The 25276-nt window shown below is 37.9% G+C and overlaps 1 protein-coding gene across 2 annotated transcripts in view; it reads left to right on the forward strand.

The window, feature by feature from the left end:
* arhgef12a (Rho guanine nucleotide exchange factor (GEF) 12a) overlaps nucleotides 1–25276 on the forward strand; it is a 49765-nt gene that overhangs the window by 8608 nt on the left and 15881 nt on the right. For both annotated transcript variants that reach the window (XM_084418693.1, XM_084418694.1), the window contains exons 3-21: nucleotides 8428–8522; nucleotides 14045–14143; nucleotides 14904–14953; nucleotides 15161–15218; nucleotides 15299–15471; nucleotides 15637–15711; nucleotides 16139–16249; nucleotides 17104–17211; nucleotides 17355–17483; nucleotides 17566–17664; nucleotides 17745–17855; nucleotides 20166–20264; nucleotides 20744–20786; nucleotides 21744–21849; nucleotides 21968–22093; nucleotides 22695–22727; nucleotides 23301–23418; nucleotides 24079–24178; nucleotides 24990–25205. In XM_084418693.1, coding sequence (XP_084274819.1) covers nucleotides 8428–8522; nucleotides 14045–14143; nucleotides 14904–14953; nucleotides 15161–15218; nucleotides 15299–15471; nucleotides 15637–15711; nucleotides 16139–16249; nucleotides 17104–17211; nucleotides 17355–17483; nucleotides 17566–17664; nucleotides 17745–17855; nucleotides 20166–20264; nucleotides 20744–20786; nucleotides 21744–21849; nucleotides 21968–22093; nucleotides 22695–22727; nucleotides 23301–23418; nucleotides 24079–24178; nucleotides 24990–25205 — 1949 coding nt within the window. The remainder of the gene's footprint in view (nucleotides 1–8427; nucleotides 8523–14044; nucleotides 14144–14903; nucleotides 14954–15160; nucleotides 15219–15298; nucleotides 15472–15636; nucleotides 15712–16138; nucleotides 16250–17103; nucleotides 17212–17354; nucleotides 17484–17565; nucleotides 17665–17744; nucleotides 17856–20165; nucleotides 20265–20743; nucleotides 20787–21743; nucleotides 21850–21967; nucleotides 22094–22694; nucleotides 22728–23300; nucleotides 23419–24078; nucleotides 24179–24989; nucleotides 25206–25276) is intronic.

Raw genomic sequence — 25276 nt, forward strand, 5'->3', positions numbered from 1 at the left:
CTGTGAAATCAACTGAAAGTCTATGAATAGAAGTAACTCAGAAATCGTGGCATGAATGCACACATTTTGTGTTGCAAAATGAGTCCCTTTGAGAGTAACATATATTGCGTCAACTGGCAAGAAATGTTTCAGCCATTAAAGTAATTATTAATAAGTATGGGCAAGTTATCCCTAAGGTTCAGGTATGGTGTTTGTAATTTGTTTTCAACACCCAATTACAGTCAACACCCTTGAAATTTAAGTCAGGTGTTTTTCTTTTTAGGCTAAAACCATGTTTGGTTGTTGTGGTCTTCAGTTAAAGATCATATCCCAGCTGAATGATGACAGATGATGGGTCTTGTTTCTAATGAGCTGTTAGCATACAAATTAGCATAACTGCTTTGATAGTGATATCGTGCTGCAAATACTTTGCAACCCACAAGGTTCAAATGTCATAAAAGAAAGCAAATATTTTGTCACTTTGTCACAGATAGAGTGTTTGCACTTAATTATTGAGTGGACACATGGAAATAAAAAAAATAATGAGTGGTGCTATTGTGGCAGCTTTTGCTAACTTTTTGTAGTAGATGCAGTACTTTGAACAGTCGGCATAAAGTCAGGGGCACAATGCAACTTATTATGACCAAGATTTTTTTTTTTTTTTTTTTTTGGACTGTCAGTTTACATGGTAACTTGACATATTCGTTAAATATGGTTAGATTAATCATGGAATTAATTGTGATTAGTTTAACAGTAAAAACAAATGTGCAAACATCTATTTTAATTCTTCATAATGACTTTTCTTCATTTGTTTATATTTTATATTTATAGCTGTATAGGTTATAGTTAAATATATATTGTTTATATATGTTTTGTGTGTATGTGTCTACAGCGCTACTCATTGCCATCACCACCTTGTCTTGCATTCTTTGGGTTTATAAGCAAAATTGTGCTTATATGTTTCTCTTGAGATTTAACAGTGTTCTAATAGAATAATAATAATAATGATAAATAATAATAAAGTAATAATGCTTTGAATGTTAAATAAAGTACATATTTCTTAATTTTTTTATGTCTTTACTATAATGATATAAAAGCCTCTTTTTTTTTTTTGCAAACATGTTGTCTAATAATATGCTTCTTTTTTTACACAGTTTACATAGTATATAGTTGCCATTGCCACAGTATTTTAGGAAGGGCTAATATAGACAGCATGTGGCTGTATGACTTCTGACTGACATCAAACCACCAACGATTTGAAACAATCTTTGTTTCCTGCCAGATTTTGATAAACTTGTAATTAAACTATATACCCTAACTCCTGAATGATGTGAAATGGCCAGCCAATCAGATGGATGCATTATTCAGTACAACATGCTTTAGATGTTCCAGGAAAGGGAGACTGACCCTATATTAGTGTTTTTGTTACCTTAACAGATGTTAGTAAAATGAGTTTTTCCAGAGCAGTACAGCAAATGGCAGCCGAGTTTGGAGAGCTCTTTCACAGGGTTGGTTTGAACATAGATTCCCCTATACGACAGTGAATGGGAAATGTGGAGCTGCAGCCAAAAGCCCTCTGGCTGCTGAGAAGGGGAGGGACATTGACCGGGGGGGGGGTTGCAGTGTTGTGATGCTCATGTTAATGCTTATGAACGCTTGCCGATACCAAAACGTAGTAAAAGTTGCAAGTCTATAAAATGGTATGATGCAAGAAGAGATTTGTGGCTGCTCAGCATGACATTGAAGCAACCTGCTAGTCTTATTTTCAACATAACCATTTTCAAAATGAACATCTAATAATCTCTATTCCCTATGCCATATTGTTATATATGTCTGATATATTCCTTTTCCCTTTGCGGTCTTGGCTTATGCAATCCCTGGCCTTCTGTGCCAAGTGGAGACCAGACTGCTGTGCTGTATTTTCTCCGGTGCATTAAGCTGTGACTGAAAGTGTGGGGAGAGAGAGACGACTGCCTCTCTGCAGAAAGCGATTGGATATGATTTATTCGCCTGTCCTTTTCTCCCTCACGCTGTGTGGACGCTTAAATCTTATGTATTTTCTGGGGCAGCGTGGAAAGGCGGGCACACTGGGCCGAGATTAATCCTGTGTGCTGCGTGATTCACTGCTGTGAGATGGCATGACAGTTGGCTGCAGGATTAACACGGCTCTGATGCGCTAGAATATTCATTTTCTTTTCAGACATTCAGGAGTATTAAAGGAAAATACAGACTAAAGACAAATTAAAGGGATTGTCCAGCCAGAAAAGGTCACCCTCATTTTTTTTTGTGGATATTTTGAAAAATGTTGAAAATATTTATTTTTATTTGATCTTATTTTATTATATTGAGCGATACATGTTGCCTGTAGCAAGGACCGTTCTAAAGTATTTTTATTTAATTATTTATTTAGTGGTACCGTTTTCATAACCCTGCCTGGAGCAAAGACCATTTTCAAAATGAATTAATTTGAAAATATATTTCTTTAATTTGCTTTAGTTATTATTGAATTTTGGGAAAGTCTGTTTTCACTTCAGTACTGCTTCTTCATGAGCAAAACACATTAAATCACTGTTGCCCCACTAACATACTCTATCCAACAGAAGGTTTGCTGCTAGAATTAAGAATTTCGAATATATAATAAATCTGAATGGATATGTAGTCAGAGGCTTGGGCTAATTAATAATAATTAATGGTACTATCTGCAGTGTTTTGTTTGGGGTGCTTGGCATAAACGCTGGCCGAAACTCTCTAAGTAGCTGAGCATGAAGCCTCTTTAGCAGCTTTTTCTAATTAGCAGGCTGTCAATCTTTAGTTTTTGACAGAGTAGGACCTGTGTCGATTGTGATCTTTTGTTTTGGGAGGTATGGATCGTTATGAGTTCTGACTGGCTTTTGGCGTCAGCTTGTCCTCTTGACCTTGGTGGCAACTGAGTGTGTTGTGAACTTGGCTTACTCTCTGCTTTCCCACCTCCTCCTGCACTATCAAAGAATTTAAACGGACAATCTAGCGTGAAGAAATGCACATCCTCCAGCCCTGTCAGGACGGGTGATTGAGTTTATTGGAGCAGAAAAGGAAAATCTCCCCAGGCCGCTGCCGCTCAGCTCCCCCGTTCCTCATTGTGATGTCACCTGGGGGAGGGGCCGGTCATTTCAGAGACCCAACTCGACCCATGTCATCTGACATTACCCCAAATGACACTTCCACATTCACTTACCTATTCAGTTATTTTCTTTTCACTTTTGCTCTCACTTCCCATTATTACCCTGGCTGTATCTGTGTGTGTGTGTGTGCGCATGCTCACAAGCACACACATACTCTGCTCTTGTTTGATCATGTCATTACTCAGTCATCACTGTTTAATGGGTTTTAACAGCTGATGTTTGGAGCAAATGCGGGCTCCTGTTAGAGCCAGTTGGTGCGCTTTTAGGGCCATAAAGACTTCTATCCATCCACAAAAGCATTTGTCCTCTTCTTATTTGCTTAGATGCTTCCTGGATTTGGTTGTTCATTTTGGTTCATTATTGGCCATAGATGTAGCCTTTATTTGTTAAATGACTTCATTGTTATTCTGTGAAGAGACATCTGCAATGTTAATTTTTCTGTTTGCTTCCGCTTCACTTATTTCCACTGACTCCAGCAGCCAAATTTTGACAGGTCTGCAAAAGAGACCTCATCGCCTTGGAGTGGGTGGTTTTGTCTCTTATAGTTTTGTGCCTTATAGTTAAGGCAAGTTCCCCATTTGGCATTTTTAGGAGAAGTGAAAGGCTATAGTCTACATTTACTATGTGTATCTGTGTGATTTTATGGTGTTATGGTGTTACGGTGTTATATATATATATATATAATATGTGTGTATGTATGCATGTATATGTATATATGTGTGTATGTGTATGTGTATGTATATGTATATATTTTTTTAAACATTAATTGTAGCCATTCAATACTAAAGTGTAATTGAAAGCTATCAATTAAAACAAAAACAAAAAAAAATATTAGGCTTAAAAATATAACAACTTTTAATTTAAGTGAACTTAATACAATCCTCACATAAATAAATGTAATAAATGTCTTATTTAACCTGTGCCTTTCCTACCTAACTAACAGGTAGGAAATATACAGAAATTTAATAAAGTTTATAAATTAAATATAGATTAATCCTTATTAAAGCTACAAAAGTTCTTTAATCAAGAGCAGTGAGTCATTTGCTCTGTTACCTTTGTTCTTTGATTAACATTAATAACACACAGCATTAGTGGCTTCTGTCACTTTAAGATCTGCCACTGCTGCACATGATTCGAATCTCACACGCGTCTCATTTTCTCACAACTCTTTACGTTTAAGACTTTATTTAAGACTGCTATTATGAGGATACTTGACAAAACTGACATGATGTTACAATTTATTTGTCGTAATTGATATTGATTTACACTGGGTAATGGTTGTGTTATGGTATGTTTCATTTAATGTTTGACCGTTTTGTTATAAACCTTTACAATATATTCAAACGATCTACATTACCCAGGAGCAGTGGCGAGGAATTGGAGCTGGGATGGGACCGTCAGTCCACTAAGCGCGCTGCGCTCTATGCTTTTTTTTGTTTATCATCTAATCTTGTTCAGTAAAGTTTCCCGTAAAGCTGAGATGACGCCAGTCTCATTATTTTGCTACAAACTATTTAACATTTTGGCATAATTCTGTGTGTTAATGTTCGTTCAAGCGTGAAAGTCAGAGAACTCGATTCTGGCACGCTGTCTGTGCGCATGATACTGGCGCGCATCTTTCTGTGCCGTGTGTGTGATGTCAGTTACCGCATTAAATAGTTTAAGTAATTTAGAATCTGCTAAGATTTTTTTAAATATTTTTCTTTTATGGTTCAAAAAATAAATAAAAAAAAAGAGAGAAATCTGCTGGCTCGGTCAGCCCAGTGTTTTTTACCCATAACAGAAAATATTTTGGTTTTAGCAACATATTTTTATAGTCTTTTTTTAAATTACATTAAAATTATTAGAAATATTAAAATATGTTTAGAATTATTTATGTCATGTTATCATTAAAATTAAATTTTTTATTTGAAAAACAAGTTATAACTTCAATTGTTGGGTTATTTAATTAAAATAGCTATGATCAAATTAAACTGCTATAATAACTTCATGACAGATATGAATTCTAAACCATTGCTGGAACGTCATGATATAAAATGACATCCTATCATTTGTGTATATATTTTTGTGACCCAGATGACTTTACTTTTGTGTTATAGTTAAATTAATTATATTTAAAAAGTATAAATGATAAGATTAAAATTGTGTAAATTAGCAATTCAACCGCACCACAATGTTGAAATGTGTATTTAAGTTGCAAATCAAGAAGATCATCTGTGATAAATGAAATCATTCTGTGTATTTTAATCTATGTATTAAATTTCATATCTAACCATCATAAAACCTTACTTTATTACAAGACTATATTGTGAGTCCTAGTCCTGTGGTGTGTCTTGACTTGAGATTGCCTCTGACTGTCCCTTGTGTCAGGTCACACTGGTCTGACGCACACAGACATTTGCTGAAAAACATACATGACCATTTGGAGGAGTGCAGCCGTATTCATGGGGTTGATGTCATGAGTTGGAGCACAGAGGTCCTCTAGACCGCACTGGATAAAGACAGCATGTGCTTTTTCTTCTGCACAGTCACTGTTCCTTCTCTCTCTCTTCTCTCTGCCAGCCCAGCACTCACTTGTCTTTTCCTCCAGCGCTCTATCCAGCAATAATATCATCCTCCAGCTCTATTCACCCCCTATCTTCACCCCCTATCTTCCTGCCAGCCTGCCCACCACGACCTGAGCATTACACCACGTGCATACACATAATGCATGCACTCAAGAAATCTGTGAGCTAAAAAGTGCGGAAAAGAAGGGACGAAGCCCATTATTCCTTTAAGTGGTTTCTGACAAACACGCCTTTCAGAGTTGTGTAATTGGGGTGTCCCTCATCCAGGCCTTTCTGGCTTCATGTGGATCGTTTTTCCATTATTACACAAAACCTCATTTGAGCAGAGAACCCACCCCTCTTCCCCTGTCATTCTTGCACTTGCTTTACCCTTCCAACTCGGCTCCCTTGCCACCACCTCCTTCTCCAGGAGGGAAGATGGCCTCCCTTGCATCACTGCTGTGACTCCTACATTACAACTTCGCCTGACTCTTCAGAGGCTAGACCAGTTGGAGACAAACTGAAAAATACTTTTATGAATAAGCATTACAGTAACAGATGTGGTCGTAAGCACAAATACACAAATGGCAGTATTCTTATGTGTACCATCAGCACGCGTGATGCATCATGGAGAGAATAACATGTAAAAGGTACGATTATTGGCTGCTTTGGTTGTTTGGATATACTTTTCCATTCCTCCTCTTTGGCGGGAGGTTTTTAGCTGAGCAGACCATGGAACATTTCACAAGCATTTTCATAAATGGCCCATTCAGTTCCCTCAAACTGCTCTCAAAAGGATCCTGTGTTGCTACAGAGAGCTCTGATACAAGCAAGAACAGTGTGCTACACCACTGCCCCTGCTCGAAGACTTAAGAACTAAACAATTGTTTTGACCGTTTTCATAGGGATAATTCACCTGGAAATGAAAATTGTCACTTACTCACATTCATGTTGTTCTAAAGGTCCTGTATCAGGGTTTTTCCAGTTTTTTTTTGGATGTGGCGGATGAACACACACACACACACACCGTGGAAAGTACCCTACCCATGTGAACTGTAAGCCAGTACTGACAATAAATCCAAAATAATTGCAAAGAAACAGTTTGTAATGTTAACTTATTCTATTTATCCATGAAATGAAAAAATAATCACTGCACAGGATAGATCATAAAACAAAGTGCTTAGAACTATTTTATATTTAAAATCTGTAAATTTACGTGAAAAGTTAGTAAAGAAAACAACAAATGAACAACACATTGCATAGAAAAAGTGGCAGCTTAATGCATTTTCAGTTTGTAGAAAGAACTGTCCTTTTATGTGTGTCAGTCTTTCTGATTTGGGTCTCAGTCATTCTAATGTTGAACTGGTAATTTAAACTTGTAATATTAGTGGTTATTAGCTCTCATTTTAAATCTAAGATGGGTTGTGCTTTGTGAAACCGTGGATATTTTTAATTTACATTTTATTTTTTATTTTACACGTGACAGTTGGAGTAAATGTGGAAATTGTGGCCCCTATGGGGAGTGGGAACAGGATTGCTTATGTTATTCTGTGCCGGCATTCAATGTTAATTTTATTAATTGAGTTTAAATTGAAAAGTCAGTGATTGACGGCTGTTCTCTCATTAGACTTATCTAGTTTACCAGCGGTGACAAATTGCCTTGTGTAATCTACAGTCCTCATAAAGGGTGGGCTAATCTCAGCGAGTCCTTTCCATTACTTCGTTGCAGTGTTAATTTCACAGTTAGCTGACCTCTGAAGCAATCTTAGAAAAGTTAGTTAAGCCTTCATGCTATTATTCCCAGTGTTCAGAGCAACATTGCCAAATGTCTTACGCTTCACTTTAAGGGTTAAGATTCAACTCTGATGCCGTCCTGTAATTAACCGGCCGTTTGGCTGACCCGTAGAATGAGTTCAAAATCGATGAGCTGTCAGGCTGACAGGCAAATGTGATGTTTAGCTGCCCCTCCATCGTTTAAAATGCTGAAGTGATAGTTTTGTGTGGATGTTTCTCATTGAGCACATTATTTTCAGTCAGTTTGGTGGTCTGCAGGGTCCACAGGTCAAGCGTGTGAGCCCAGGTGAAGGAAATGGCAGCGGGCTGTTAGTACAGTGGCTCTCAGTAAGACAGGCCTACAATGGGCTTCTTCAGCACTGTGTCCCATCACTGGCTGGCCTACAGAACAAAGGTTTCTCACACAGCCTGTGAGCGGGAAGCAGAGCACTGTTAAACACACTCGCCCCGCCTCACCTCACCTTACTGCCGAGGCTACTTTTAGACCTGGATTCATACTGCTGTACGCAGGCTTTTCCACTTGCTCTTCTGATAAAGAACCAGCAGGACTCACGCGGAGCCTCTTAATTTATGCGTTTAATGAATAGGGCTGGGCTACATAAGCGCGGTGGGACACATCTGTTGTCCTAGCAGGAAGTTAACAAAGCAAAAAAGCACACAGCAAGATGAAACTACTCAACACTACGCAATACACAGTGCCATCAGTCAATGCACTTAAAGCTGGTCTGAATTAATGGCTGACGATATGAGTTCTTTCATGTCGTTGCTGATATCTAGCGAGCAGCGTGGCCAATATAATGCTGATAAATACATAGTACGATTTTATGGTGGCGTGTGAGACATGCATGCACTTGTTTTACAAATGGTGTGTTGTTATATTTTTGTTGCATGGGTGTTAATGTGTTTCATTGACCTTGTCCATTGATTTCTCCTGTTTGTGTTTGCAGAACCAGTAGCATTCTCAACAGAGACCACCCTCCCGACAAAAGGCCCAAAAGCGATAAGCTGCCCGGTACCCCTACACACGAGTTTGACCCTACAGGTAAGTGACGACGGGCACTTTAGTTCTTGTCTTTCACACTCACTATTTCTTTCTCTACTCGTACAGAATAGTAGTGTTTAGCTGTACTAAAGTGTGTTCTGACTGCTCGTGTGCATGTGGTGTGGACCGAAGCACACTGCTCCTCTCACACGGTCTCTCTTTAGACTCTAAAATGGAAACAGTTTCCTCCACACAGCACAGATGGAAGGCTGTGCCTGTCCACTAACTGCAGTGGAACGGCTTTAAACAGCGGCATGATTCATACTTGCTGACCATAAACGATGCACATGTTCCTGGCCCCAGTTTTGGCAGTTGAAAGATATTGTCAGTGTGTTTTTCTTTCAAGTTTTGCCTCTGTTTTTCCTCTCAGCTGCTGGGGAGAGTAGAGAAGGAAAAGCAGTTCTGTGCATGGCCGTTAATGTGATGTTTATGGTGAAGAACACTGTGATGATCGTATCGATTAAAATACGATTCACATTGTTTGGAATGAGAGATATTTTCCTGTTTGATTGAAAGTCGCTTGTGTGTCTGAATGAGATAATGGCAGAATTTCCTCAGGGCTCTTTTCATAGATTTCTGAGCTATTCTGAAGCAGTTTTCACGTGTGTAGTTTTATTGATTACTTTTTGTCCTTACATAAATGTCTCACTTTCACATATGAATTAGAGGGAATAGTGGTGAATGCAGGAAGTGATGCATGTTTATTTTGGTGTTGGACTCGCCTCATCTGAAGCATGACTAAACCACCTTAACCACGGTGTCCTCTAGGGCTGGGCGATATAGCTAAAAATATGAAATATTTTTTCATTCTTTTAACAATATCTGATATTGTCTGTTTGTTCTGAATATTTTTTTTCCAGTCAGGAACCATAATTTCAACCAAACGGCCATAGTTGTCAAGTACGATCAAAGTGTTTAATGCAAAAACGTAATATATAACATTTAATAAATAAGGGATAATGTAGAGCGAGGCGGTTGTTATAGCGAATACAACCCCGACAGGCTGATCGGGACACCGACGTGAAGCGGAGGGGTCTTGAATCAGCCTGAAGGGGTTGTATTCGCTATAACAACCGCCTCGCTCTACATTATCCCGCTTATTACGTGGCTACCCACCAAATAAATCAATAATTTGACACAAAATATTGATTTAAAAAGGAATTTATTGATTTAAAAACGATTGTATTGCTTCCGCTAAAGAAAATAGTCCGTTCCGTCTCTACGGTTAGAATCCTGCGTCCATAGCAACGCTCTGTTTTTCATGGCAACGGTGTGTTATAATTCGCAGCGGTCTGTTATCAAGAAATAACAGACCGCATTCTACATTGGAATTCAACCAAGCCATGTAATAACATAAAATAATAATAAATGGTAATATTTACATACATATATTTTTATTAAAACATTTTATTGCCTACTTAAATTCAAATTAGAGATGCTGTGTAAATATCCCTGTCCTAACATTCTTATGCTCACTAATGTCAAATTTAGAGGCCAAACAAAAATATTTATTTAGTAAATAAAAATTGCATTAAAAATCATTGTACTAATCGCATGTTGCTTAATTTTAAATTTCCAGCAAAATAATTTGAGATCATATTGGCCCTGTTTCACAGACGGGGCTTAAATTAAGCCAGGATTAGGCCTTAGTTCTATTAGGGTATTTAAGTAGCTTTTATTAACATGTGCATCTTGAGACAAAACAATGGCAGTGACTTATTTTAATATATGTCATTGCAAGTTGCTTTGTTAAGACAGCCCAAACATGTATTTTAGTCTGGAACTATAAGCCTTGTCTGTGAAACTGGGGGATTATGATATATCGCCCAACCCTAATATCTTTCCAACATTCCTTTAGGAATGTCTGAGAAGTGTGGCTCTTTTGTGTAATACATTTCAGCCCAAAGTTGTAAAGCCTTACTTAAAGAGGTCAACCATTGTTATAAATCTTAAATATCCTGTGTCAACGAATATCACTGATTACATTATTGTGAGAAATTTAAGTAGGGATTAAAATAAAAAAATTTTATCCACAATTTGCTCTCTTGTGTTATGAGTAACTATGATGTATTTATTTTAATATATGCGTCATTGCGTAACCGCTTTTGACAATGTTATCTCTCATTAAAGCGTTTTTCACCACAAACCCTGTTGGTTATATTTGCATTTGTGCCGATCATTGATTTCTGGGTTAACACCCGGGGACCTTAATACCTGAACACCTTATTAATCATTTCAGGGGGAGACACTTTGTTAATATGTAAGACCTTGGGGAATTAACTGCTTATCAATAGACAATGACCCACTCCAAAACAGCCACACTTTGTGTATTTGTGCCATTGCTCTTTTTTTTTCTTCTTCATTTGAGTCCTCTCTGTGTGTCCTCTGTGATGTGTGTGTGCGTGTGTGTCCCATGTTGTATCATGCTGTTGTGTTGCTCAGACGTGCTGGTGCAGAAGAGTGGATTTGTAGTGGCTGACAGGAGACCTGAGTCTTGTGGTAAGATGATCACACTGTTGCTGTGTTTCTAGCTGTCTTTCCTCCTGATAGGGGGATTCTCCTCTCCCGCACTGTGAAGTCCAAGTGTTATCAGCATTTATTCGAGTTCAGCTTTTCCACTGAGTCGATTTTGGGCTGTGTGTGTATTATTGGACAATATCAGAAAGATAGCATTATTCTTAAAGGCTCTGAATGCTCAGTTTAAAGACCCGATCACTGTTTATACTTAATTTAATTCCATTCAAGGTTATTTGTATAGCACTTTTCAGAATACATATTGTTTCAAAGCAGCTTCACAGAAAATGCTTGTTTCAGTGATACAATTAGGAAGTATTCTTTCTGTTATTGGTTACTTCCTGATTGACTTTTACTTCAATTACATTGCACCATTTCATATTTATAAATGTCCTTTTTATCGGTGAACAAAGGGAAAAATGGTGCTCTTCATTTGAATGATCAAAAATTATTCATAAGTTAAAAAGTTATTTGGTCAAATATGCAGCAAATCTATAATATTGTGAATAGAACCTTTTTTATTTTAATATTTTAAAATGTAATTTATTACTATGGTGGCAAAGCTGAATTTTCAGCATCATTACTCCAGTCTTCACTCTTCAGTGTCTCATGATCCTTAAGAAATCATTCTAATATGCTGATTTGCTGCTCAAGAAATACATTTCCTTTTCATTATCAATGTTGAAAATGGTTATGTTGCTTAATCTTTTTAAACCATAATGTTTTTTTTTATGATAGAAAGTTAGGGGGCCGTATTCACAAAGCATTTTATCTTACCACTAGGAGTACTCCTAAATCGCACTGAAAGATTTTAGCTAGGAGTTTTCTCTTAAAAGTTATTCACAACGCCTTTCAGACCTACTCTTAGTAAAGAAAAATGACAACTCCTAAACTAAGAGTGAGTCTTCGTTGCTATGGATGACGTCATTACTCATGCACGAGCTGGACTGAAGTGACCACCTTGATTGGCTGATGATTGTAACGCGGGAATGATTCCAAACCCCTCCCCTACGATGATGAGTGACAGGTGACAGGTCTCAGAAAGCGTGCGCTACACAAGTAGTGCGAAGGACGGAAGATGATGAATAACTGAATAAATAGCCTAAATGAATAAAGAGTAAGGCAAAACAAATAGCCTAGTAGCCTAATGAAACATATGGATTGATGCAATATCTTTGCAACATTATTGAATTAATCTGTCACTATATGACTCTGCCTACGTTTGCAAAGAGAAGAACATTTTAATTTGATTCACAATCAAACGTTACAATTAGTTTACATGCAATGAGTAGCCTAGTTTTGCTTGTTGTTGGTGGCGTTATTGCATTATGCCTACAATGCAAAATTGTTCCCTCGCGATTGGAAGCTCCTGTAGCCGCCGCGTACGCATTTCAAAACATCGCAACGTGAAATGCCACAAAAAGCGGTTTGTGAATAGGTCTTAGTGAGTTAGGAGTCCTCTCGACTTCTTTTAAGCTGTCCCAGGCTTAGGTGCTACTTTTAGGGCTAAAATGCTTCGTGAATTACTCTTAGTCAAAAAAATTAGGAGTCCTAAAGTTACGAGAGACACACCCATTATTTTTAGGAGTTGCTCCTAAATTCGCCAGTTAGGAGCTACTTTTAGCCTTAAAATTCTTTGTGAATACGGCCCCAGAACAGCATTCATTTGAAATAGAATGTAACATTATAAATGTCACTTTTGATCAAATTAAATGCATCCTTGCTGAATAAAAGTATTAATTTATTTTTTAAAAATTGTACTGACACCAAACTTTTGAATGGTAGTTATTATTACAATATGTAATTATGTAAATTAAGTGAACAGTTGAAACCATTATTAAAATCTTTTGGGCAGATTGTAGTTTTGTTTCATTTAATTCTCATAAAAGAGAAACTATAGAACTGAATCAGAAAAAAGCTGTATTTAGAGGACAACTGAGCACATTTTTTCAATATATTGAATTAATTTATTTTATATATCATTCATTTATTTTATTTATTGACAGCTCCAATGAATTTTGGGGGTTAAATCTGACAGATGTGCCCCAAATGTCAAACTTACCAAGCCAAAGTAACTTTGACTTGTAGAAAACATGTTTACAGTAATGCACTTGCAACATTACATTGGTTAACATGTGAAAGGATCACTTATCACTCTTTTGAAAGTTAAATTAGGTCATCCATGTAAATCCGGCAACTTTCACATGACACATGCAAGGATACCAGGAAGATATGGAAACTCGGCCAACATTGGAAGTTCATCTAGAAAAACATTTTTGACTGAATAATTTGTGAAATGCTTCACAGAAGCTTCATATTTCTGCTTTAAACCCTTCAGTCGTCCTATAGACATCAAGTGCATTACAGAACTGTATTTATAAATGTATTTTACTGTATTTTACTAAATTTTTTCCTGTAGTATTCGACAGCCTACTGCAGACACGGATAGTAGAGCTCAAGTCATATTTATCCTTAATTTTTTTCACAGAAGGCAACTTGAAGACATAGATGTAGTTTTTTCTCTGTGACTATTTGATCAGTTTACATTGGAGTTCATACTCATTTCTGTGATTTTAATTACTGCAGTTTTTGTATTCAAATCTGATTGGTTGAGCTATCCATTTTGAAAGCAGGCCCATCTCTCATGCTAGCAGCATTAGAAGACCGTGATAACCCACACTTCCACACCACCACTATCATTTCCTGTATCTTTCCATTATCCTGGGAAGCTGGCTAGATTTTAATTCGAACTGTGAAATTGATGCATCCAACTCTGCTCTCTCAGATTTTATTTTTTTATGATACTCTCTACTCTCTCAGTACTTTATGACGGTCTGCATTTTCTTGCACTGTCATTTCGATCAGGTATTGGAGTCATTGTTACTGTAATCTGCTTTGATAGGCCTCTCCTGGTGAATACTTAAAAAAGGCATTGACAATCCAGTTAAATCAATTTCGTAGCTCCCTTCTTATAAAACTTTCTCTCTTGTTCTCTCTCTCCCTCCCAGGGCTGGTTCAGAGGTGTGTGATCATTCAGAAAGATGAGAACGGCTTTGGGCTGACCGTCAGTGGGGACAACCCTGTTTTCGTACAACTCGTCAAACAGGGTAAGACGCCTGTCTAAGACGCCTATCTTTCTTTCTCCGGCCCCATCAGCTCCTGTGGGCATCTGTCACAGAGACTCTCCCCTCCCCGGGCTGATATGACTTGGCTGTAGGTCAGAAATGGAGCTGATGTGCTCTGACCAGGGCCAATTAGAGGACACACAAAGCATCTTAAAGGAGGTTGCATACACATTGAATAAAGTAGAAGGAACTATAAACAATGCCATAGTAGACCTTAGTCAGGGTCTATGGGATTTTTAAAAGGCTGTGAGGGACTGTAGTACAGTCCTTTACAGTACATACTGTAGTGTTGTTGAAGAACATGTACATTTTTCAGCTGAATAAACATTTTTCTAACAAAAATGACAGAATCCATGCCATTATAAAGATTTTAAGTCTATCCCTCACAGCATTGTTTTTATCCATGTTTTTTTGGTAGCCAAAAAACAAAACTAAGCAAATTTTTATTTTACTATGTCCTAATGCACTCGTAATTGCTCAGTTTTCTAAAATTCACTACAATTTAGTTCACACTATAGTGAATGAGTCTGTAAGAGACAGTAAATGCATGAATGCACAAAATGGAGGTTTCATCATTTGCAAAATGACACTAAAAACCAATTTGTGTGCATTGTAAATGGAGCACATAAACCACACAGCAACCCCTTTAGCACTCTGGTAGAAGTACTCTGTCAACCACCCACCATACTAGATTATACTTTCAATTTGTAAATCTTCACAATCATCTTCTGTCATTTGGTAGATGGCGCTGCCATGCGTGCAGGTGTTCAGACAGGGGACAGGATCATTAAGGTGAGACACTTACAGAGACAAGGTTACTATATGGAGCTGCCCACCCCTTCTCTCTCTTCACCACTGCATTTCTGCATGTGTCTGTTCTGCCACCTGCTGGTCACAAAATTACCTCATGTTTGTGTCGGTGTAGGAGGAGAACTCGCATGTATATGTTTTTATAGTTAGAGTTTAATGCATTTTGTATGTTTTTCTCCTCTGCTTTAGGTGAACGGGACCTTGGTGACACAATCAAACCATGTGGAAGTGGTGAATTTAATCAAATGTGAGGACAAACCATGTGCTTAGTTAAAGATGGACACCTCATATTTCCACCACTGACCCAAATTCATTTGTTCTTCACAGCCGGTTCTTATGTGGCCCTCACATTATTAGGCCGACCTCCCGGGTCGCCCCAGATCCCCCTCTCTGAGGTAGACTTGGGTCTTGGGTCACCGGGGTGTTTCGGGGACCCTTTTGTTACATCTCCTAACTCTTACAATGCAACGGAACGCACCTCCTCTCCCCTTGTACCATGGGTAAGCACCCCATACATTCTTGTGGTCCAATATTGAAATGTTTTTATATCTGGTATTGTTTATTTGTTGTCAGTTTACTTCCTCATATCTCTCCTCCAATTAAATGACGTCATCTATATTTTTCATTTGCTCCTCCTTAACGTTTCTCAACCCAACCCTACATAGGAAGAGAACAGTGCTTCACACAACCAAAGAATGGACAACAAGAGGGTGGTGTCCAAGGAGCAACAGGACATGCAGGTCAGAATCTAAATATCAGACTCAAAATTACTTAGTAGACTACTAGAAGTAGACACATAGGCTACTTTCAACTTCACAAATATTCTATAAAGTGTTGAGTAACAGAGCTGTATTGTTGCAGTATGACTTAAGTTGATAAGAATGAGGCCTTTCCTGTTGGGAGGTAATTTAGGCTCCATTATAGCTGATAAGTGAGAGGGCAGACCTAAGCTCCTCCCACTATGTTTCGACAGTGCAGTTTTACCACCTACGTAGTGCTTGTAAACAAAGATCTGTCATTTTGATTTTCTTGGAGAGCGACATAGAAGTAGACTTTTAAAATGCACTAAATAAAGCAGAGCAACATGTCAGAGCGGTTGTTAGATTGTACTTGACTGGGGTGTAAGAGGTCTGATTATATAGTATATGAAAATTTCTCATTCTTTAGGGACTAATGGAGGACTACAGCAGAACTCCCACAGCCAAACCACTACGGGACATCCAGGAAGCCAAGAAGCACATTCCACATCGGCAGGGCCAGCTCAACAGGGCTACACATGTATGACATTTCTGAACGGGTTCAATGATTTTCACATTTAAAGCATCATATTTATGTGAAATTTAAATTTGAACTTACTAAAAAAGTATTTGTAAAAAAATCTTTAAAGGGATCCTATTATGTTTTTTTCCATTTTCAAGTTTCTTTAATGTGTAAAATTTCTGTTTGAGAGTGAAAAATGTCTGCAAAGTTACAAAGCACAAAGTCCACTCCAAAGGGAGTTACAGTATTTTCCATATCAGTAAGCACTCTATCTGAACTCCCTGAGACACCTCAACTGTAGAGTTTTTGTCCTGGAACATACACGTCACAATATCCCTCATTTTAATAATTCCTGACCAAGACATGCGCAAAAAAGGGGTGAGACCTGGTTGAGTTGTGTTAGTAATGTGTTGAAATTAGCAGTTATGATTTGGGGTGTGACATTTCCAAAACACACTTGAAGTGGTTGACCAATCAGAACACACTTGTCCAGCCAACCAATCAGAGCACATTTCACTTTTCGGAAGGAGGGACTTCATATAGACAGGAACGCGTTACTGACAGACCGGGAAGAGAGTTGCTGTAATAATATAAAATGTTTTTTTTTTTTTTATATATATTTTTTTTATATATATACATTCTTGCATTAAAGCCTATTTTAGTAGACCCCAAAAACATAATATGCACTAGAATATAGGTTTTCAAAAGGCTGGATGGGGATAGTAATTGGCCGAATGGGAAAAGTTATTAGCCAATGTTAATTTGTCGATATGAACAATATATTGCTTGACCACTATTTCGAAGACTATGATAGTTTATAAAAATATCATGAATATTATGCCACATGAATTAACTATAAATCTGTGCTTTAGGAGGGTATGTGTCTCAGGAACAGTGAAGATGGCTGTTGGGTGAATGAGGATCAATTTAAGGGAGATTTCAGCCCGGAGGGTTTCTGGAGTGGAAGTTCAGTATCATCTGTAAGTGTACTATGCATTCTCTTTTTATGAGATATTTTCACTGATCTCAGCTGAACAGTGGCACTTATCATGAGTGTTCTCAGTGGCCCTTGTTCCTTCCGTCCCTGTGGTGTAATTAATTGTGTATATGGTGTGATGTGCAGGTCCAGCAACGGTTCTATCTGGCCTCCCCAGAGAGCCGAAGGGCCTCCAACTGTTCCAGTCCGAAGAGCACCCCCAGAGACAGTCTCAACTCCTGCCCGTCCCCTGAGGTCGAGGACAGTTCTGACCTAGTGAGAACCATTCCTTTTGACAGACCTTACCGTCTGATTTCAGATCAACACGATTGTCACACCTCTCTGCTTCCTGCCGTAGGATTCTCGTTTCCAATCCTCCATAGGGAGCCCTCCCTCCCGCCTGGCTTCGGAGATCATTGCTGCTGAAGATGATGACTTTGACACCGAGCACGAGCAGGTATTCTCAGTTCTTTTCCCTCAGTGTAGAAACCCTGATCTTGGTCACCTCACTCTCTAAACTGATCTGATGCGTTCCAGGTGAACGGCCAGTGCAGCTGCTTCCAGAGTATCGAGCTGCTCAAGACTCGCCCTGCTCATCTTGCCGCCTTCCTGCACCATGTGATCTCCCAGTTTGACCCTGCGCCTCTAGTGAGTTCCAGCAGTAATTAGAAGTGCTTGCTTAGGCAGGCAAGACTATTTTTCTAAGCAAACAGATTTATGGATTAAACAAATGAAAAAATGTATTAAAATTAAAAATGTATTATATTTATGGATTAATACAGATTTAAACAGATTTATGCCTGACGGACAATAAAACGGACGAAAAATCCCATAGAGTTGGTTTGAAGAAGTGATTCAACCCAGATTTTTTTTTTTCTTAAATCTGTTTTTTGACAAACTTTTCAAGCTACAAGTTTGTTTTACTAGAACATCCGCATCGATGAGGTTCACCACACGTGAGAATTTAGCAAATAAATGTTTGGACATGGATTATGCTTTTCATGAATGGAGGATCCAAATCTTCTCATTCATCACAGAAAAAGTGTAAAAAAAAAACAGGGAAGCATGGCATATGCAATGTTCTATTGAAGTCTTCATGTCACAACCTCTGATTTAACAAGCTGCACAATGAATGACGAAAAACCACTCAAAAATAAAAATAAATTCACTTACAAAAATCTGAATTTAATCTGATTTCAGACCACCTATGAAGGATTTAATGTGTTTTTTTCTAGTGCTGTCAAAATTAGTGCGTTTACGCATGCAATTCATATTTTCAGTTTAACGTGTACAAAATATTTAAGGCAATTAACGCAGCATCCGTTTTTTTCTGTCATCCTTTGGCTAACATTAGCTTTAATAAGGATTAATCTAAATTTTATTTATAATTTATGCAGTTAAGACTGTAAAGTGTTTGATAAGTTTATTCAATTTCTGTATATTTCCTACCTGTTAGACAGGTAGAAAAGCCACAGGTAGGCTAAATATGACATTTATTATAATGGATTTATGTGAAGATTGTTTTAAGTTCACTTAAATTAAAGTGTTTTTTTTTTAAAGCCTAATAAATGTTGACATTGATAGCTTTCAATTATACTATAATGTTGAATGTCTATCATTAAAAAAAAAATCATAGAGACATCAGTACCAGTATTAGTATCGGTGAAACTGGCCTTCATTCATGAGAAGATACCATCACAAGAAGTATTTAAAATATACTGTCTTCAAGTTGTTTCTACATTAATTTGGAGAGTAACTGTGAAACTGTTACAATTAAAAAAAAAGAAATGTTTATATTGCGATTAAATCGCAATTAAAGGTGCTGTATGTAGGATCCAGCGGCCTCTAGCGGTGATGTTTCAGATTGCAACAACAGCGCTCGTGCTCGTGAAAAGCAATAAAGTTACAACTGTAGTCTTTCACATCAGATAACGTTAGCAAATGGTCGGCGTTAGCTGGCGAACTAATGATGTCTAACTTGAGCCAACTAAAGCACAAAATCACAATATATTTTACATGCTTTGAAGTATTGTTAGCTTACCTGTCCAAAAGGATGAAAGCCAACTCAGGGTCTGTTTTTATACCTAAAACAAAGCGGAGATCTCTCCATAATTCAAACGCTCTGCCAATGTTGATCCGTGTTTTCGTCCTGAGTCGATCCGATTGACGTTTGGCCTGACGAGCTTCAGCAGATAATTTTTTTTTATTATTTTTTTTTGGGAGTTTGTGTTGGAGTCTGTGTTGTGCTGGAGGCAGGTCGTTTTTTGGTGTTATCAGACTCCATGTCGTTAGCTGCAGTGCCGTCGCAATAGACTGTATATGTAAAACGGAGAGGCTCGGGAGCGCGCATGCACGTCACATCCGGTGGATTTCGCAGAAAATCCGACCCGGAGACTTCACATAAAAATAGGAATAATGGCCTTCAGAGGTAATAGCAAAACGCGAAAAGTGGATCATTGTAATGTGTGATTACAACCCCTTCACAGATGGGCAATAAAAAAAGGATTCATTTTATAAAAAAAGTTACATACAGCACCTTTAATGACAGAACAAATGTGCGATTCATTCGGGGTTTTTTTTATCGATTGAAAGCACTAGTTTTTCCTATTCAGACTACAAGAAAATTGATTATCAGTTATTATTTTTATTATTATCAATGTTGAAACGGTGATTGTTTTATTTTCAGGATTCTTTGTTGAGAAGAAGTTCAGAAGAACTGCATTTATTTGAAATAGAAATCTTTTGTGACATTTTAAATGTCTTTGCAATGCATTCTTGCATTCAAATGCTAAATAAAAGTAGAAATCTTTACCAACCCCCACATTTTTAAACGTAGTGTATATTGGTGACCATATCGGTATCAACTATCAGTAATGTTTTCAATTTGAACCCGTCACAAACAAATCCACAAATCTGTCTAGCTAGTTTTCGCTCACTGAATCCCACTTCCCTCCACAGCTCTGCTACCTGTACGCTGACCTCTACAAACAGACCAACTCCAAAGAAATGCGGCGCATCTTCATGGACTTCTTGACGTTCTTCATAGACCGGGGGGCAGTAAGTGGAGCTTTTCACACCTCATCCCTTCTCGCTCTAACCCGTCATTGTCTGCGCTGTCTTGGTGTCATTTGGTCTGCGGGCATGTTGAGGCAAAAGCCTGGATCCACCCAGATCAACCGTGCCTTTTGTCCCGAGAGGTGTGTGGAAGGTTACTCCTTTCCCAGCACCCTCGGGGTCAGAAAGCAAACGCTCTCTCAGACAACCTTTTACCTTTCTCCGCGGTCATCGCATGTTGTTGTTCTCAAACTCAGTCTGAGTTTGTGAGTGGGTGCGAGTCCTCCCTGCAGCTAACTTTGTTCTCTTTCTGCCAGATGGATGGGTAGTTCATTTGGAAAATTGTGCATTTTTTTTCCCAGAGCTCAGCTCTTTTGTTACCTTGTTATTTTAGTGTTTGTAGTTGTTTTGCAGGCAAAAAAAAAAAAAACTTCTTCTTTTGTAAAAAAAACCCTTTTTAATTTATTATTTTCGTTCAACAGAATTTGAAGGTCGCTGTGCCTGAATCCATCTCCACTGAGCTCGGTAAGCACAGTTAATTTTAGAAGCGTCTCAATGGAAGCACAAAACTTATTCACACCTTCGCGGTGTTGTTTCAACAGTCGTGTTTCTGTGTTCATTCAACATCCAACCACATAATCATTTCTCAGCCCTCTGTGGGAAACCTGCAATTGTTTAGAAGGCACAAATCCTGTTGAACATTCATGTTGACTCTCCATGTAATTATGGATTTAGCATCTGAAGCACTTGGTCACTCTGACCATGTGTCATGTTGACATTGCTTGAAGAGACAACATGTTTAGTGACGTCTACCCTCTGAATGGCTCAAATGAGCTGTTTCCTGTTGTTTACTGATCACAAATGGGTGTGTTTGAATGTGTATTTGTGAGAAAAGTATTTATGTACCTAGCTGTAGGTTGGGGACAAAATTGTTCTTGATGGGGACATTCGAGGATGTCCTCAACAGGAAAATCGAATCATAAGTAATGAACAAATACAGTTTTTTTTTTGTTTTTTTTTTTTTTTTTTTTTTTTACATTCTAAAAATGTGACAAGTTCTCTTTTAGGGTTAGTCTAAAGCAATTATAATTAATATATAAATAATTAAGTTTTATATTTAAACAAACTTAACAAAGGAATTGAAGTCTATAATTTGTCCCCATTTAGATAGCTTAGTAATCTTTGTAGCTTAGGTCTGATTTGTCCTTAAAAGACTGCAACACCTGACATTGCCTAGATTATTTGACAAGCTAAGAGTCTTCATGAGAACTATGACTCAATTAACTTGATATATAATGCTTTAATTAAAATTGAAAAATGTAATAAGAATTCTGTGATGGTTAGGGTCTAGAAATCTTAAATCAACTTTAAAACTATTGTGATATACTGGCATAATTTGTTACATCTCAGTAAACAAAGAAAATCAACTTAAAACCAGTGAACGTGTATGATTACTCTTTATTTTTCTGTATACGTTGTCAGAGCGGCGGAGACCGGAGCTGATTCCTGAGGAATTACACAGGCAGTACATACAGACAATGCAGGAAACGCTCCTTCCTGATGTTAACAGAAACTTGGAGGACTTCAGGTCAGGAATCTAGACATTCACCATCATAGCTAACCTGCGATGCCACATTGTTCTCATTCAGATTGACAGTTACACATTGACAGTAGCACCTACAAACCAACTGCCTTAACTCTTACAGGCAGAAGCGCAGTATGGGTTTGACCCTGGCTGATGTTGAGCTGTCCCGCCTGGACTCTGAACAGCTGGCTCTAGAGAGAGAGCGATCATGTGCTGAAAACATCCTCTCCAAGATAGATGACATTCTGTGAGAATCTCACACATTCTGTTAATCACTCCACATTAGGGCTGGGTGATATATTGAATAGTAATTATATATCTACAGTGATTTTTTTTTTTTTTTTCTGACGATATTTAACAAGTATACTTTTTATTTGGACATTAGACTATTTTCGTGATCTTTCATAGTATTGATAGGACAGCTATTGATAATGTGTTCGATTTAATCTTCAGTTGCAAAACGTTAAAATATGAATCAGCAATAACGTTTATTCATAATCATATGTTGAAATAGCAAATTTACTTATTTAAATAGCAAATTACCTTATGTGACAAGTAGCCACATAAAAAGTGGGATAATTTCGCAGTGGGGTCTTGTATCAACCCAAAGAGGTTTCTTTTGCTTAACAGTCCGCTGATTGTACCTTTTCCTATAGCCTTGCCAGGCCCCTTTTTATAACTCCAGGCCCCCAAATTTGGGAACCACTGCTTAAGCCATTTTATTTATATATTTCAGAGCAAATACATAAATGTCAAAATATATGTAGAATATTATCCATCCCTACTCCACATACTCAAGATTGCTTCCTCAAAGGCTGTCCTCCATCTAACTCGCTTGTCTCTTTCAGGTTGACTTCACAACCCACAGAAGAGGAGAAATGGTGAGATTTTTTTCACGTTTTCCTCCGGCAAACCTCATCCATAATGATAATAAAGACTTTAAGGATGAAGGTTATTTGATCGTACGTAAAGACGTTGCGTTGGATTTGTTTGTAAATTGTCAGCCTGGGGTGCCAGCGCATTGACACAATGCGAGATGCTGCAGAACAGAGCGACTTAATGAGATTTCTGATCTTCATGCATTTCCTAGTCCTCATTTAACATAATGTAGGCAAACATATTTGAGATGCCATATGGAAACACCACAAGCCTGTATGATTTATGAATGTACAGGACATATGTGAGAAGATAGATGGGGAACTCGTGTGCGTGTGCATTTGAGTTTTGTGACATATGGCAGAAGGCACAATAAGATAGGAGTCATGTGGAACAGAAGGAGTTGGCCACATGGAGCCAACAGCACTCAACAGGCACAACACAACCCTCAGAGACTCAAATCTAAATTAGGAATCGAAAGACTTCGATGCTCAACGCTGTGCTCTAGTTACTAAGCTTGGACAGGGAGTGAGAAAAGAGTTAAATTCAACCTTAAAACTGAGTTGTGTCTCTTCCAGCACCGCCATACAGTATGTGATCTTCATGTACATGAAGCATCTGGGAGTTCGGATGAAAGAGCAACGAAACCTGGAGTCCAAACGAGTTCGAATAAATTTTCTTCCTTCCAAACTGAGGGTATCAACTCATTCCGTTTCCATCTGCCTCTTATTTTTTTCACATTTCAACCACATTAACTTTGTTCCAGAACCTAGTCAGCTGCCTTGCTATCTACATATGCAATTAACTTCTAAGGGAACATCCTGGCAGAAACTCATTTGACTGATTCGGAATGCTCTACGTACAATAGTTTGACATTAGTATAGTTTTGAGTTGGCATGTTGATCAAATAAACAGAAATAGATAGCACACACACATATTAGGTCTAAAAAATAATTGTATAATAAAATGATATTTTACTATTGTACTGTAAAATAAAAATGTAAATAGAAAGTAGATTGTATTTGAAGCCAGTGAAATCACATTTCACTTTTATGCATGAAAATGATCCACACAATCCATCTATGATAAAACAAAAAAAATTGTTATCATCTTGGATGTATTGTTTAAATTAGCTTGTTCTGTAAATGATGTATGCAATACTGCCTTAGAAATCGACTAAAAGATGATGTCTTAAGTGTAATTAAGTTTCCTTTGTGTCCGGAGCATGCATATAGTGCCTTGAAATGCTGTCCCTCTAGGCAGTTTACTAGGTTTTGGAATGGAACAATTATCTCCTCAGTCTTTCCATGGCAAAGCCGTTACCCTGGGGTTTGTTGTTTTATCCTTCCTGAACAGAAAAGCAAAACCGAAAAGGAAGGGGAGGAGAAACTGAAAAAGCCTCGCTTCCCCATCCGGGTTCCCCCGCGGTGGCCCAGTCGTATCGATTCATTACCGTGTAAGTATAGTGAAAATTTCTACCGACCCACAGCAATTTAAGACACTTTTTTTTTTTTTTTCTTAAGGCTTTGAACTTTTTTTGTCCATTTACTAATGGCTGGTTTGAGAAAAAATACACAGATAAATTGAATTAAACTAAAATGAGAACAGAAATGTTAGGATCATATTTGTTGTGACCTTTTGTGGATATCCTTATTTCACATTCTACATTATAATGTCATAATGCTTACATTTACTTACTGCGTTTAATACAAATGATTAACGGTTTTAGTGTTTTATTTTTTAATGTACTTACACAAAAAAGTTGAAAAACTTAAATTTTAATATCTGCCATTTCATATTTAATAGACGGTTCTTATATCTACATCTATTTCAAATAAATGCTGTTCTTTTGAACTTTAACTTAAGCTGCAGAACTGTTTTTAACTGATAATAATTAAAAAAAATCTTGAGCGCCATATCAGCGTATTAGAATGATTTGCTGAAGGATCATGTGACACTGAAGACTAGAGTAATACTAATGGCTGATGAAAATTCAGCTTTTCTATCACAGGACTAAATTACACACACACAGAGATATATATATATCAAATTAGTGCAGCCTTGGTGAGCATAAGTGATTTTCAAAAACAAAATAATCTAACCGACCACAAGCTTTTGAACAGTGGTGTAGTTAATATTAGGCTCGAAAGCTTGCGATTCCTGGCCATTTCTAAACGCAGAAGACTTGTCCTCATTTTGCTTTCCATCCTCTGGGTGGTGAAAGATTCATATTGACGCTGAATCTGGTTTGGTGTGTGTTTGAGCAGCGGGGAGGGTCGGGGATAACATCAAGCAAAGGCCTCAGAAGCAGATGTCTCAGCCAGCGATGGGCGGCTCAGACCTAATAGAGGGTGGACGTCTGCGAGGCAGTCAGTCGAGTGAGGGCTCGGACCTCCTACAGAGCCCGGGGTTGATCACCTCTCCTCCCTTCAGCGCCGCATACGGCTCACCGACAGATCCCTCTGGCAGGGACCCAGAGTGTAGTGAGTACAGCATTTCCATCTCATTCATTAGAGCGATCGTTCCTTTCATATTCTGGACATGCTGTCTGAGA

This window comes from Rutilus rutilus (genome assembly GCF_951802725.1).
Source record: "Rutilus rutilus genome assembly, chromosome: 9".
Classification (NCBI taxonomy): Eukaryota; Metazoa; Chordata; class Actinopteri; order Cypriniformes; family Leuciscidae; genus Rutilus; species Rutilus rutilus.